Genomic DNA, 12,693 nt, shown 5'->3' with positions numbered 1-12,693 from the left:
TCCTCACTGTCCCCCAATGGACTCCAGCTCATTAATATGCAGCTTTAAGCAAGTATCGGAGCTGTCATGCATTTCAAATCTCCCCTAGGAAGCTTTTTAAAATTGTGAGTAAGACCTAATACTGAGACTTATTAGCACCAAACCTGGAAACAAAGCTTCTGTGCAGGCAGCTATGACTCTTCAAGTTACAGTTGCTGTCACCTTTTTTATCCTGAAATTTTTAAAAAATGTGAATACCTCAAAGCACTTCTTTGATGCAGCCAACATTTCCAGCTCTTATAAACTGCTGTTTGTGGATAAAACTGGGCTTGTGCCAGCATCTCAGATTTGAGTGATGAAGCTGAACTTCGAGGTCGGATTTAATTGCACTCACACTGAGAAATACTCAGAAGAAATCTACTGAAGGCAGCAGAGAAATAGTACACCATGGCAAACACACTGCAGTATGGTGGAGAAACTGGAAGGTTTTATACTTGCTAAAAGACAGGTCATAACAGTCCACAGATGTGTCATACCTAGATTGAGATCAAAATCCAGCCACAATGCTTTGAGACCAGCTTTAGCTTGAACCTCTGACACTTAAACCTGCATCCAAGGGCTTTGGCTCTTGCCCATTTACTCATAAATGTCAGAACAGCTTCATGTTTTCATCTCTGTCTCAAATTAAGAACAACAATCAGTCTAACTTCTGAACTGCTAGCATAAACGATTTACCGGGACTAAGGTGAAGGCAGATTCCCATGACTACTGGCTACAATGACAGAAGAAATCTGTAAACTCGAGAGCTGTGGAGCTGCCTGCCATTGGCATGTTGGTGATTCTGCTAATCATCCTTCATGAGTGACATATGGAGCGTAAGGTTTTTGTAAGAGGAAACCAAACCAACTTCCACATTAGAGAGCCTAAAGAGAGAGAGAGAGAAAGCCATCCCCTCAGAGAGAAAGGTGTTAGCCTAGAGAAAGGGTTCTTAGCAGAGCTTCTGGATGGAGTGATACTATTGTGTCCCATACTTGGTTTAGCATGAAATAACAAGAATGGGAAAGATTTTAGCAGCAAAATATCTCAAACTAGAAAATTTGGAATATCTCTTCACTTCCAAAATTGTTCACAATTCAATAAAGTCTTTCTTGAAAACCAGTGTCAGTAAATACTGACACCTGTCAGGAAGGAGAGTTGATGCAACAGCAACAGAGCTATTGACCAACAAAGTTACAAACTTGCAAGCTGTGAGAGGTGCTCTCCAAATGCACCTTCTTAACATTTCCCACAAACGTGAGACATGAAGAAATGCAACTGAGACTCGTCAGGCTCAAAACTCAATTTCACCATGTCCTGAGGTCCTCATTTCCTGGCTGGAGGTGTTCTGCCTTCTCACCAGACATGACCTTACTTCTCCACCTCAAACCAAACTCAGCCATGAGCTACGGACCGAGAAGCCATCGTCCTCAAGATCCTGCCATGTGGAAGGCATCCCTTTCTGTCCTGCTGGGCTACTCCATCGGCTCCAGGACCCCTTCACCCGCGCTGCTGGCAGGCGCCCTACCGGAGCCGCGAGTGCGAGCCCATCTCGTTTGGGGCGATGCCGGAGCCCTCACCCACCGGGCTCTGAGAGTCCTGGGAGGAGTTTCGCCTGAGGAGAGGCGCAGCCCGGAGGAGCCGCAGGCGGGGCGGTTCCCCGGGGCAGGGCCAGCGTCGCGCCCGTCCCAGTCCCGGTCCCGGTCCCGGTGCGGCCGCCGCTCCCTCCCGCGCGCTGCCGGCAGAGGGCGCGCGCCGCCCGCCGACACCGCGGGGCCGCCTCAGCCCCGCGCCCGCCCCGGGCCGGGGGCTCCGAACTCGGCGGGCGGCGCCGGCCCGAGCCCGGGTCCTGCCGCCGGGGCCGGGAGCGGCGCGGTCACTGAGCCCGCCTCGCCTCCCGCGGGACGGTGCCGCCCCCCCGCCCGGCCCCGCCAGCCGCTGCCGCCCCGGCCCTGGGTCCGTGCGGGGAGCGGCGGCCGCGGGGCTGGCAGAGCTCGGCGTCCCGGTCCCGCCCGGGCCCGGCGCGCCCCTGCCCGCGGGTGCTGCGCCCGGGGCCACGGTCCCCGGCAGCGGACGTGGTTAGGCAGGCAGAGCTGGGGAATTCAAGGTCTGCCGAAAAACGGAGGAAGTCTGCCACCTGGGCACCGGGACTGAGGCCGGAGAACGAGCAGTCCTACACCGCAGTGTGAGCACTATCCCCGGTGAGCACCGCGGGGCCAGGGGAGGCTGTGCAGCTCTGTGACGCTGCGGGCTCGCACGGCGTTTCCCTGCCTTACCTTGTCATCCCTCTCACGTCTGCCTACGGAACAAACCACGGGATCTCCGCATGCGGATTTATGTGAAACCCATTCACATGCAACAGCAGCTGGGGTGCACCTCCTTTGTTTGTCCGTTCGCTCTGCTTTTTGGGGTCACCTATGTAAATGCACAAGGCACTAACGATGCAGCCTGGCTACCTTGGATGGCATCACTCGTGTCAGCTTTCGATTAAAGCTTTCCTAAACACATCACGAATGGCCGTTCCTCTCTCAGAGTGACAACATAGCGAAGTGAAAACACAGCAGAGCATTTTACACATCTTTACTACTGGTAGAGTATCTGTAAAGACATGCAAGCAATGGGAGATTCCTTGCTCAGCGATTCAGCAGGCTGGTTTTGTTTTCTCATGGCTGTTGTGGCCCAGGTACACTAGGGATGCTGGAAGGATGCATTTATATGGAAGTAACAATAGGAGGTTGGAAAGGTGGATGCAAGTCCCCTGTGTGTTCTGCCCTCTCAGTTGCATCAACCTATCCATGTTATGATCCTATCAGGGGATCTGGCATTTAGCTTTTTATTGCCTCCATTTCTGAGAAAATTACCAACTCGTTTTGAGGGGGAAGATTTATTAGAGATGATTTTTCTATCTACAGGATTTGAAATAAAAAGGGATATGTAACAGATACACATGATCAGCAAATGGAAATCGTAATTAGAAAGGAAAGATTAACAGGGACACAAGTCTGTAGAATTTCATTGTTAAGAGATCAATTTATTATTCCCTTGACTGCAAGTTAAATTAATACACGTAATATTACAACATGGAAAAGAGATGCCAGTGACTGTCATAAATACAGCTTGCTCTTCTTTCCTAGTTATTTAGGGAGGATTGGGAACACTTGTGAAATCACGTTCATTAAAGCCTGAATAGAGGCAACTAACCAATAACTGCGGTGGAAGCAACAAGGTTCTCCCCCCTCCTCGCACCCACCCGCCCTTTTCAAGAACGGGGGGGAAATCACAGACGTCAATCAAGAAATACTGCAAAATAAAATGGACCCTCCCGGCAGCCGAGGCATCGCGCAGAGCAGCGGTGAGGCTCTGGCACTCTGCTGGCAGCCTCCGGCGCCGCCAGCCCTGCAGCTCCGCCGCTGACCGGGGAGCGCACGGGGCTCCGCAGCCCGGCTCTTTCCTTCCCTCCCTTCCAAAACTGTCAGGCACAAATGGGCAGGAGGATATTGGCTGCAAGGGGCGCGGAGGCTCCTCCCAGAGCCTGGATCCCGATATTTTTGGAGGATTTCTTCTAACTCAGTTACAAACCTTGGTGAAGGGAACAAGTTGCCGCTGTAGCGGAGGCAGAAGGCGCCTCTGCTTGAGGGGAGCGCGGCTCTCGCTCCTTCTTTCGCCTTCCCGAGCTACCTTGGATGCTTCACCTCACTTGCGGATGAGAGCTGTGCTGCCTATCGGGGGGGACCGCTCCTGATTTGGATGTTGCTGTTTTTGTGAAAACAAGGGTTGTAAGGGAATGAAAGGGGAGACAATGAAGAAAAACCGACCGGGAGAGAACCCCAGCCCCAAGCGTTTTCCCGAGAACTGACGGGTGTTTTGGGGCTGAGCGATCCCGTCGGAGGCGGCGGAGGGAGCAAGCCTGCCCGCTCCGCAGGGGACTTCCCGGGACCGGCTATTCCCTTCGGATGCGGACTGGGAAACCTGTAGGAAATTCTCCCGCCGCCCAGCGAAGCCACCATGAATTCAGTGGCTGGAAATAAGGAGAGGATTGCGGTCACGGCGCGGAGCAGAAAATATGGGGTAAGTTGTCGGCGCCGGGGCGGCTCGGAGCGGTGGTCGTCACAGTGCCGGGGCTCCCGCGCTTCCCTCCCGGCGGCTGCCGGCGGTCGTGCCCCGGCCCCGCGCAACTTCCGCGGTGCGGGGCGGGGGCGGGCGCGGCGCGGGGGCCACCGCGGGCGCGGAGCGTCCGAGCGAAACTTGCCGGCGCCGCCGGGCCTCCCTGCCTGACCCGCTGCTCCTTCTCCCGCTCCAGGTGACCGACCCCTGCTCCCCCACCAAGCCCGCCGCCCCCTTCTCCCCCGAGAGCTGGTACCGGAAGGCGTACGAGGAGTCCCGGGCGGGCGGCCGCCCGGCGCCGGAGGGAGCTGGCTCTGCCCTGGGCTCCTCCGGCACCCCGTCCCCCGGCTCCGGCACCTCCTCACCGGGCTCCTTCACCGGCTCGCCGGGACCCGCCTCGCCCGGCATCGGCACCAGCTCCCCCGGCTCCCTGGGCGGCTCGCCGGGCTTCGGCACCGGCTCGCCGGGCTCCGGCAGCGGCGGCGGCTCCTCGCCGGGCTCGGACCGCGGCGTCTGGTGCGAGCACTGCAACGCCCGCCTGGCGGAGCTGAAGAGGCAGGCGCTGAAGCTCCTCATCCCCGGGCCCGTCAGCAGCAAGGTGAGCGCGGCTCCGGGGGAGGCGGGGGGGCCCTGGGCCCGGAGCGGTCCCTGGCAGCCGCCGGGGATGTCCGCCACCTGGGCTCCCCTCTGCCGGTGTCACCGCCGAGCGCTTTGCCGTTTATTTGTGTTCTTCCCCTTCTTGATCTTGTTCCCTTTTTCCATCCCCTCCCGCTTCGTGTGGAGCAGCGTGCCCCTGTCTCCGGAGGGCTGCCTGGCTTCAGGAGCATCTGTGATAGTCTTTCCAGCGTGCTTCTTTTCTCCCGTTTTTCATTGTATTGACAGTGATTCTGTGCTATTTCCTGAGCGCTGTTTTAATTTTTTTTTTTTTTTTTTGCGGTGGGGGTAAGTAAGGGTGGGAATATTACATCGGAGTTACTGGTCCCTTGCCCTTTTGCTATCTTTGATTCCTACAGGACGGATTTACACAAATCATCCTTAGACTTGGCAGCCAACTCAGTAGTGAGGTGTGTTCGTATGTGATGCCAGTGGTTTCTGCTCCATTGAGGGAGAAACCCTTCTGTAGCTCTGGGTTCACATGAGGCATTGAAATGCTGTGTGAGCCCAAAGGTCACTCAGGGAGGCTGTGGCAGACCATGGCATTGAACCCAGCTCTCCCAGGTGTCTTTAGGCAGAAGGATAACTTGGTGATGCTTCTCTTATAGGGAAGTGCCAGGTTTTTTTTATTCCCAGTAAGACTTGAAAATACTTGAAGCTGCTGGACTCTGAACCTTGGGTTGAAAAATCCTGTGCTGAAAGAGGATGTAGGCATTGCTGACATTTGGTTTCATGTTTTAAGAGCTCACTCATCCTGAATACAGTTGGAAACCTGCTTTCTGTCTCTCTTGGGGTGTTTGGTGCCTCCAAAGGCATACTCTGAAATTCCTTGGTTTTGTTTTGTTTGGCACTGTTTTTGTTTCCCTTTTTGTTGTGCATATAAGATTAAGGCTAACAGCTCTAAAGGAGTGACCAGCAGCCCTTGGCTGACCTCATGCTACTAAAATAGTAAGCATTGGGTTCCTCCATAGCAACCCTGTGAGTGTTGTATTGTGAATGGTTCTGCAGCTCCTGGAATGTAGTACAATGCAATTTTGTTTGCCTTGTTGGGTCCAGGTACTATCAAATGATAATATTTACTCTTCCACTTCAAAGAGTTTTCATTAGTGGTTACAATAAAGAGGTATCATGGAAAAGAGCCGACTGCTGGGAGAGGGTCCCTGGTATTGCTGTTGTGTTGTACTCTCCATGATTTATTTATGTGCTCTTTGAGAGGGAGTTGGTGTTCTCATGAACAAAAGGCTCAAGGGCTGGTTGTTACCTTGTCTCAAGAGCTGACTTAACTGAATTATTCATGAACAGGGAAAGGTGGATCCACCAAAATTAATAGTAAATTTAACCATTAATACATGGTTGATTCACTTTAAAGTGGCCCTATACCAAAATCTTGTCAAATTTCAGACTGTGAGATTTGACAGTAATTACCAGCTGTAGGTATAGGTGGGAAATTACTGATACAGATATGGGAGCCATCAGAATAACTGAGATTAGGGGTGGAGGGGAAGATGAAACTAACATCAAGGCATGGTGTTAAATAGAAATTGACTGATTTTAGTCACATAAATGTTTACAGAGGGTTCCTTTACTGCAATAGTGATTGACATTCACCATCCTAGCCTTCCTGAGAGATTACCCTTGTGTTTTTGCTACTATTTGCTGTTCTAACAGCTACTGTTCTGTTGTTCACTTAGTTTAGCTGCTGGTGTTGTACAGACCAATCTTTATTTGTATCAATAGCCTTTCAGCCTCCTTACCCATGTTCTTTTTTGCTTCTTATGCCTCCTTTCCAAACCTTTCACTTCTCTAGGAGTGCCACTGACAGAGTGCTGTCCAATCTGTGCATTTAGGAGCAAGGGAGGAGGCACAAGCAAGGTGGTCTCCATGGGCTTGGGTGACCCTCTGCCCTATTTGCTATGCTTCATGGTACTTGCAGGCTCAGTCTTGTTGAGGTACTCTTGAGTTGAGAGCTGGCACACAGCTCCTTTCTGTGGTGGGTGCTGCTGGCTGTGACTGTTTGCAGAAGCATCTCTTTCTCTCATCCTTTCTGGCTTGTGACTGCTAAGAACTTGCTGGGCTTGTGATTTTTGCCTTCAGCAGGTGCTGCCCAGCAGGGTGAGGCTCTGGGCTGGATGATGTGGGATGCAAACGTCATGGCTGGTGCCAGTGACTTCTTTGGCTTGAGTATACTGTGGTGGTCTAAAAATTTATTTTTCCTGGTGTAATGGGGTAGCCTTATCAGTGTGTGCTTTGAGGAAAGCAAAGTGCTGGCATGGGCTCTGCTGGTTCAGTCAGGTCCTGTGAGCTGCCTCTGTGTGTGCCATAGTAACACTCTGGGAGTCCATTCTGAGGCAGGGTTTCTCAAAAATATGGAAACTTATTTGTGTCTAGGGAAAACTGGCTTTGGTTTGGATTGAAACTGAAGACTAATCACACTGTGTTAATGTAGCTGGCATTTTTTCAGGGTCCTGTGAGGTCTGCTCTTGATTGCTACTATGGAAATAGGGACTTTTTGAGTGTGGAATGGATCCTGCCACTTGAATTAAGTGGAAGAAGGAGCAGATCATATTCCTGATTCTGGGTATTCCCTCAGAATTTGCAAAGCATCCTACAACTCAAGACTCTGGTGCCCATAGGACACAGCTAATTGGTGATATTCCTTTATTAGAACTATTAAATGAGGCATTTAAAATGTCTGTCATCTTTTAGTCAGCCAGGCCTGACATATTTTCTGTTGTTGCTGTTGAAGACAGCCTGGTATTATGGTATTATGAGTTCTATGGTATTATTAGTACAGTCTGCAGCACCTGTTTCCCATTTATGCTGTATTTAGAAATGCTCATCATCTGGGATAGTGTGTGTTGCAGAACAAGCAGAATATGAGAGTATCTGTGTTTTAATGTGTATCTAGTAGCAGATATTGGAGTCTGCAGTAACCTATCCAAATGTGAACCTATATTGGTATTTCTGACAGTGTGCAGTCATGTAAAGGTTTGTATATATCTGTCAAGTGTAATAGTGTGCTTAATTGCTTCATAAACAGACCAGGCTTTATGCATGAAGCTGTGTACTGAAGCTTTTCATTTGATTGAGAAAAAGCCACACTTAAGCTAGAGCAAACTGCTTCTGACTAGGCCATTGTTAGTGTTGAGGTGTTTAGCTTTCCATTCTAAATAGAAACATTCTCTCCTAATTCATCAACAGGATGGAAACTTTGTGGGTTTTTTTTTTTTTTGTGAGGCACAAAGGTGAAGAATATATAATTATAGTTACATTAATTTATTTGAGCCATTTAAAATGCCAGTTTCCCTGCCAATAGCAAAAAGAATAGTGCTAAAAGCTTATTGTTTCTTTTTCCTCCTCTTGTGGTACAGATGTGACTTAATGATGCTCAGCAATTACGTGCATAGGAGGGGTTATATTTTATGTGAATTAAATCTTCTTGTAACCCCCAAGCGAAGCAGGCCTGTGGGAATTGATTAGCACAGGTGTTTGATAGAGTTACACTGCAGTTTGTAGAGTTACTGCAGTTTGTGACTGAGGGCATCTTGGAGCTTTTGATGCCTGTTGTTTGTGGGGTTTATGTTGCATGATGATAAAGATTATCTCAAATTACTAATACGGGTTGGTTTTTTTATGCTAAGCTTTTTCTTAGGCTATATTTTTAGAAGAGCATCAAAGTTCTAGCATAGAAATTTATGGCATCATACTCCCAAATTTATCAAAATTTCTGTGAAATCAGTTTGCTTTGAATTCAAGGCTGTGATATCACCTATCTTCAATGAACACCTCACAGGCATCTAACAATTGAAGAGTTGCTATATTGATGTGTAACAAATTATAATGTGTGCTAATAATCCATGGAATGCTAATAAGAATGCTCACAAGCTGACAGTTATAAATTTCTTAGTATGTGGTTCCGAAAATCCTGAATACAGCCTTTAAACTGCTAATTTGAGTGTGTGGACATAAATTGCTGCCTGAGCATATTGTGGTTGGGTCAGGAAGTAAGGGTCTACTATAAATGAGCACTGATGTTGCTAGGAGGTTTATATGGTGGACCTCCCCTTACCTAAAAAGTCTGTGCTTCTGAGGATAAGAATTGGGTAAATTCTGAGCAATCTTTTCCATCCCTCTGAGCACAAGAGGGAAGGAAAGAACTGGCATTCAAGATACAGTTTATTTTGCTTTTTCTGCCTGTTTACTGGCACTATCTGATTTTTTTGCTTATGTATTGTTGAATTAGTCTTCTCATTCAGTGGTCAAAGACTTGACTCATAATTATTAATAATGAAGAAAGCCCTGAAGCTGATATAATGAAAAATAGCTACTTTAGAAACATTCCCAGTAGAGACAGGACAGTAATAAACCCTTCCTCAAAGCTTAGCAAGTGGCAGAATAATGGAATTTCATTTCTGTCCGGACCTTTAATTTGTGAACAAGCACGGCCAGTCTGTATAGTGACTTAATTCACTGTGCAAAAAAATCTCAGGCACCTAATCATTTCATCCCAACTCATTGTAATGCAGATAGGATTATTGCATTAGAAATGTGATTTTAAACGGCCCGAGGCAGTAATTTGTCAGCATTTGGGAGGATTAACTCCATTAAAGTTTAGGCAACAACAACCATTCTTTTGTGTTGCATCACAGGTCACAATACCAAACATTTAGCATAACTCATCTGTGAATCTTCTTACAATTGTATGCTTCCTGGCAAGTTGGGAAGCCGAGCTACTTCACTTGCACTGGAATTACAGCTGCTTGCAGAGGTCTAGAGGAGGCAAATGGATATGCCTTTGCTGCTGATGAATTAATGTAAGCCCTTTTCTAGGAGCAGCTGGAAGTCTTGCTGCTGCAATCCGCAGTGTCAACATGTGAAACAATATAACTATTTCTTTTGAGCTTGCAAATGTCTTTGAGGTAAGGGTGAAGATGCTGTGTGGTAAAGACTGCTTTTTAGGAAGCTGTCAAAGCCATTAGCTCTGCAGCTTTCTCTATGGGATGAAAAAGGCTTGTCATTACTAAGTGCATTGGAAATTAGAAACTGGCCTATGGTTATATCTCATGAATTGAAACTATAGTGTTTCCTATCAGAAAAGAAAACACTTTTAGACCACAGAGCTCTTGAGGGTGAAGAGGAAGTATTGATGAAGTAAGTCTCTGGGGAGGAGAATTTTTTTCTTTTTTTGTACAAAGACTTGGCTCTGCATCTGAAAACATTGTGTTCAGAAATACAGAGTCAATGCTGAGTCTTTAATTGGCCTCTTCAGGCTGGATGGGTAAAATGTCTTCAAGGTGTTTTATGCATGCCTTGAATGCTGCACTGATGTCCAAAATCACCTTGTATCTTCAGATAGTCTTACATTTCCTTAGAAGTAAGTGTTGTGACATCCACAGAAATCTTGCATAATAAGTGTAGGACTTTGGTGTATAGTTTTGGAAGGGGAAAAGGAACAAAGACTGTCCATCTGAGTTCCCCAAACAGTGTTTGAAAAAACGTCACACATTACCAGTGTGGGCCATGGGCATGTAATGGGAGTCATGCCGGCATCAGCAGATTATTAGAACATTGCAGGGCTGAAAGACACGGTGCTTTTGCCACATCAGCAGCACATAGCCTTTGACATCGTGTAATTGGGGTGCTTCCAAGCACTGAACCTGCAGCACCACAATAAACTTGACTGTCATGCTCTACATAATGATGTAGTCAGAACTGCAGCATTCTGTGACATGAGGTCCGCGTGTCAAAAGCACGAGAGATGTTCAAAGTTAAATTGCTAGCTTACATCTTACTAGTGTCACCTGTGGCTTGAGAGGCATTGATGTTGTTAAAATGGAGGAAAACAGGCGTACACCTTCCCCTCCTAACACTAAATAAACAATCCCTAGCCCCAGTATCTGTTGTTGTAGCTGCAATTCAAGAAGTATTCCAATTGCAGAAAAGATTGTTTATCAGGGTGTTGTTACAAATTACAGCTTGCTTAATTCAAACTAAACATACAAAGTAGTATCTTATGAGCAGGAAGTTTAGAAGAACCCAATAACTTATGTTGATATTTTTATTTTCAATTACTTTCTATGTAATCTTCCTACATTAAACTGGGTTTGTTTTTGTTTCTTTTTCATAGTTATGAAAAGGACTCATAACTATGAGCCTAGTGAAGCTGTTAAGAATTGTGTTTGTCTCTGGCTTTGAAACCTGAGATATATAATCAGACTTGGTACAGACCAGATTTTTTTGTACAGTTATAATATCTTGTATCATCTACAATGAGGATACGAATCTGCTAATGCTTCTTTTTCTTCCACTCTCCTGCTAAGAACATTTTACAGTGTAGCTTAATATTTTGATAAGAGTGTTTGAAGTTTCTTTAAGTAAAATTAGATCAGCACAAGACACTTCATAGAGCAGGGAAGAATTGACTGAACTGTTTTGAGCTTGTCACAAGGGCTGAAACAGTCTGCAAGACACACCAGAATCTGGGAATTCTTTCCCTAGTATAACATGATTGTTTCTTCTGTCTGGATCTAAACCTTGTCAGTCCAGTGACTTGCATGAAATTGACCTTAGGGAGGGCATTTGGACTTCAGGAAAAGCAGTAGGATTTAATTTAGGCCATAGCTCCATGTATGATGTGGCTCTAACCAGGGAATACTTGTGTACCTTCAAAGCAGCAGGCATGCTGCTCTGGCAGAGCAGGTCTAAGACATCCTGGCCCCTTGTGGGCTTCCCATGTGCCTTTCCTTTGTCCTCTCCATATGAAGGTCATAAGTTAGCATCACTGCAGGTCTCCTGTGTGAATACACAGTGATTGCTCCCTGCCTTAGTTCTTATAAAAATGATAGATAGTTCAAACACATTCAATAATGCTCCCTTCTAAACTCAGATCTTTTTGATCAGGGAGTGACTGGATGTGCTATTACAACAGCAGATGCAAGGAGCCAGTGATCTCTGAGAAAGCTACTGATGAGAGCTGCACAATGCATCCAGCCCTAGCCTCCATTGTAACTGGAGTACAGAATACAGGGATTACTTTGCAAAAGAGACAGTCAAAGAAAATATGGTACCAGCTATTCAAAAGAACCAGTCTTAAGGAATTGGTGTGTTCAATTGCAGCTTGAATTTATTGCTATGGTGTCAGAATTCAATTTATTTTATTTAAAATAATACTGCTTAGCAAGGCTCTTAAAAACTACTTACAGCATTGGCATACTACTTAAAAATTATTTTTGTTTTCAACTGTGTTTATTTTTATTGTCTGTCATGGTTTAATGCCAGGCAGTTTCTTGCTGTCTCCCACACCAGCAGGACTGGGGAGAGAATGGGAAGGGTAAAAGCTGGAGAACTCATGGATTGAGATAAAGAGAGTTTAATAGGGAAAGCAAAAGCCATGCACACAAGCAAAACAGAACAAGGAATTAATTCACCACTTCCTGTGAGCAGCCATCTCCAGGAGAGCAGGGCCCCATCACACCTAAGGGTGACTGGGAAAGACAAACACCATCACTCCACTTGTCTTCAGCACAAAATGCTGTCCAAAACACAGCCCTGCACCAGCCACTGGGAAGAAAATTTACTCTACCCCAGCTGAAACCAGCACATTGTCATAAGGATCTTGTGTTCAATCTATTATTAAATCACCTAGTATGTGGTTGATCTTGTATTTTTTGTATAGGACATTTTCTGTTTTCTGGGAGGAAGGAGAAAAGACTTAATTCTGAAGAAACTTTAGACTGGTTTCCTCTTCTCTGCTTTCGTCTGAAACTCTTTGGTGGTAGTGTTTGTGGGCTTAAAAATAATAAATTGCCAGGGAAATTCTGCTCAGGAGACCTGAGCAAACCAATGGGATATTAAGCTGGATTTGGTTTGCAATCCACCATGAAAACAAAAGCCTTTCCTCAGAAGGAACTGGATGCTTCT

At 46.8% G+C, this 12,693-nt stretch overlaps 1 protein-coding gene across 1 annotated transcript in view; it reads left to right on the top strand.

Annotated features, from left to right (window-relative positions):
* The first annotated feature begins 2,316 nt into the window (after nt 1-2,316).
* The window catches only part of KIF26B (kinesin family member 26B), a 272,342-nt gene continuing 261,965 nt past the window's right edge, over nt 2,317-12,693 (top strand). The window contains exons 1-2 of the mRNA XM_054629924.2: nt 2,317-4,083; nt 4,316-4,717. Of these exons, the coding sequence (XP_054485899.2) occupies nt 4,021-4,083; nt 4,316-4,717 (465 nt within the window). The 5' untranslated portion in view covers nt 2,317-4,020. The remainder of the gene's footprint in view (nt 4,084-4,315; nt 4,718-12,693) is intronic.

Source organism: Agelaius phoeniceus, chromosome 3 (genome assembly GCF_051311805.1).
Source record: "Agelaius phoeniceus isolate bAgePho1 chromosome 3, bAgePho1.hap1, whole genome shotgun sequence".
Classification (NCBI taxonomy): domain Eukaryota; kingdom Metazoa; phylum Chordata; class Aves; order Passeriformes; family Icteridae; genus Agelaius; species Agelaius phoeniceus.
This window is presented reverse-complemented; position numbering and strand designations above follow the sequence as displayed.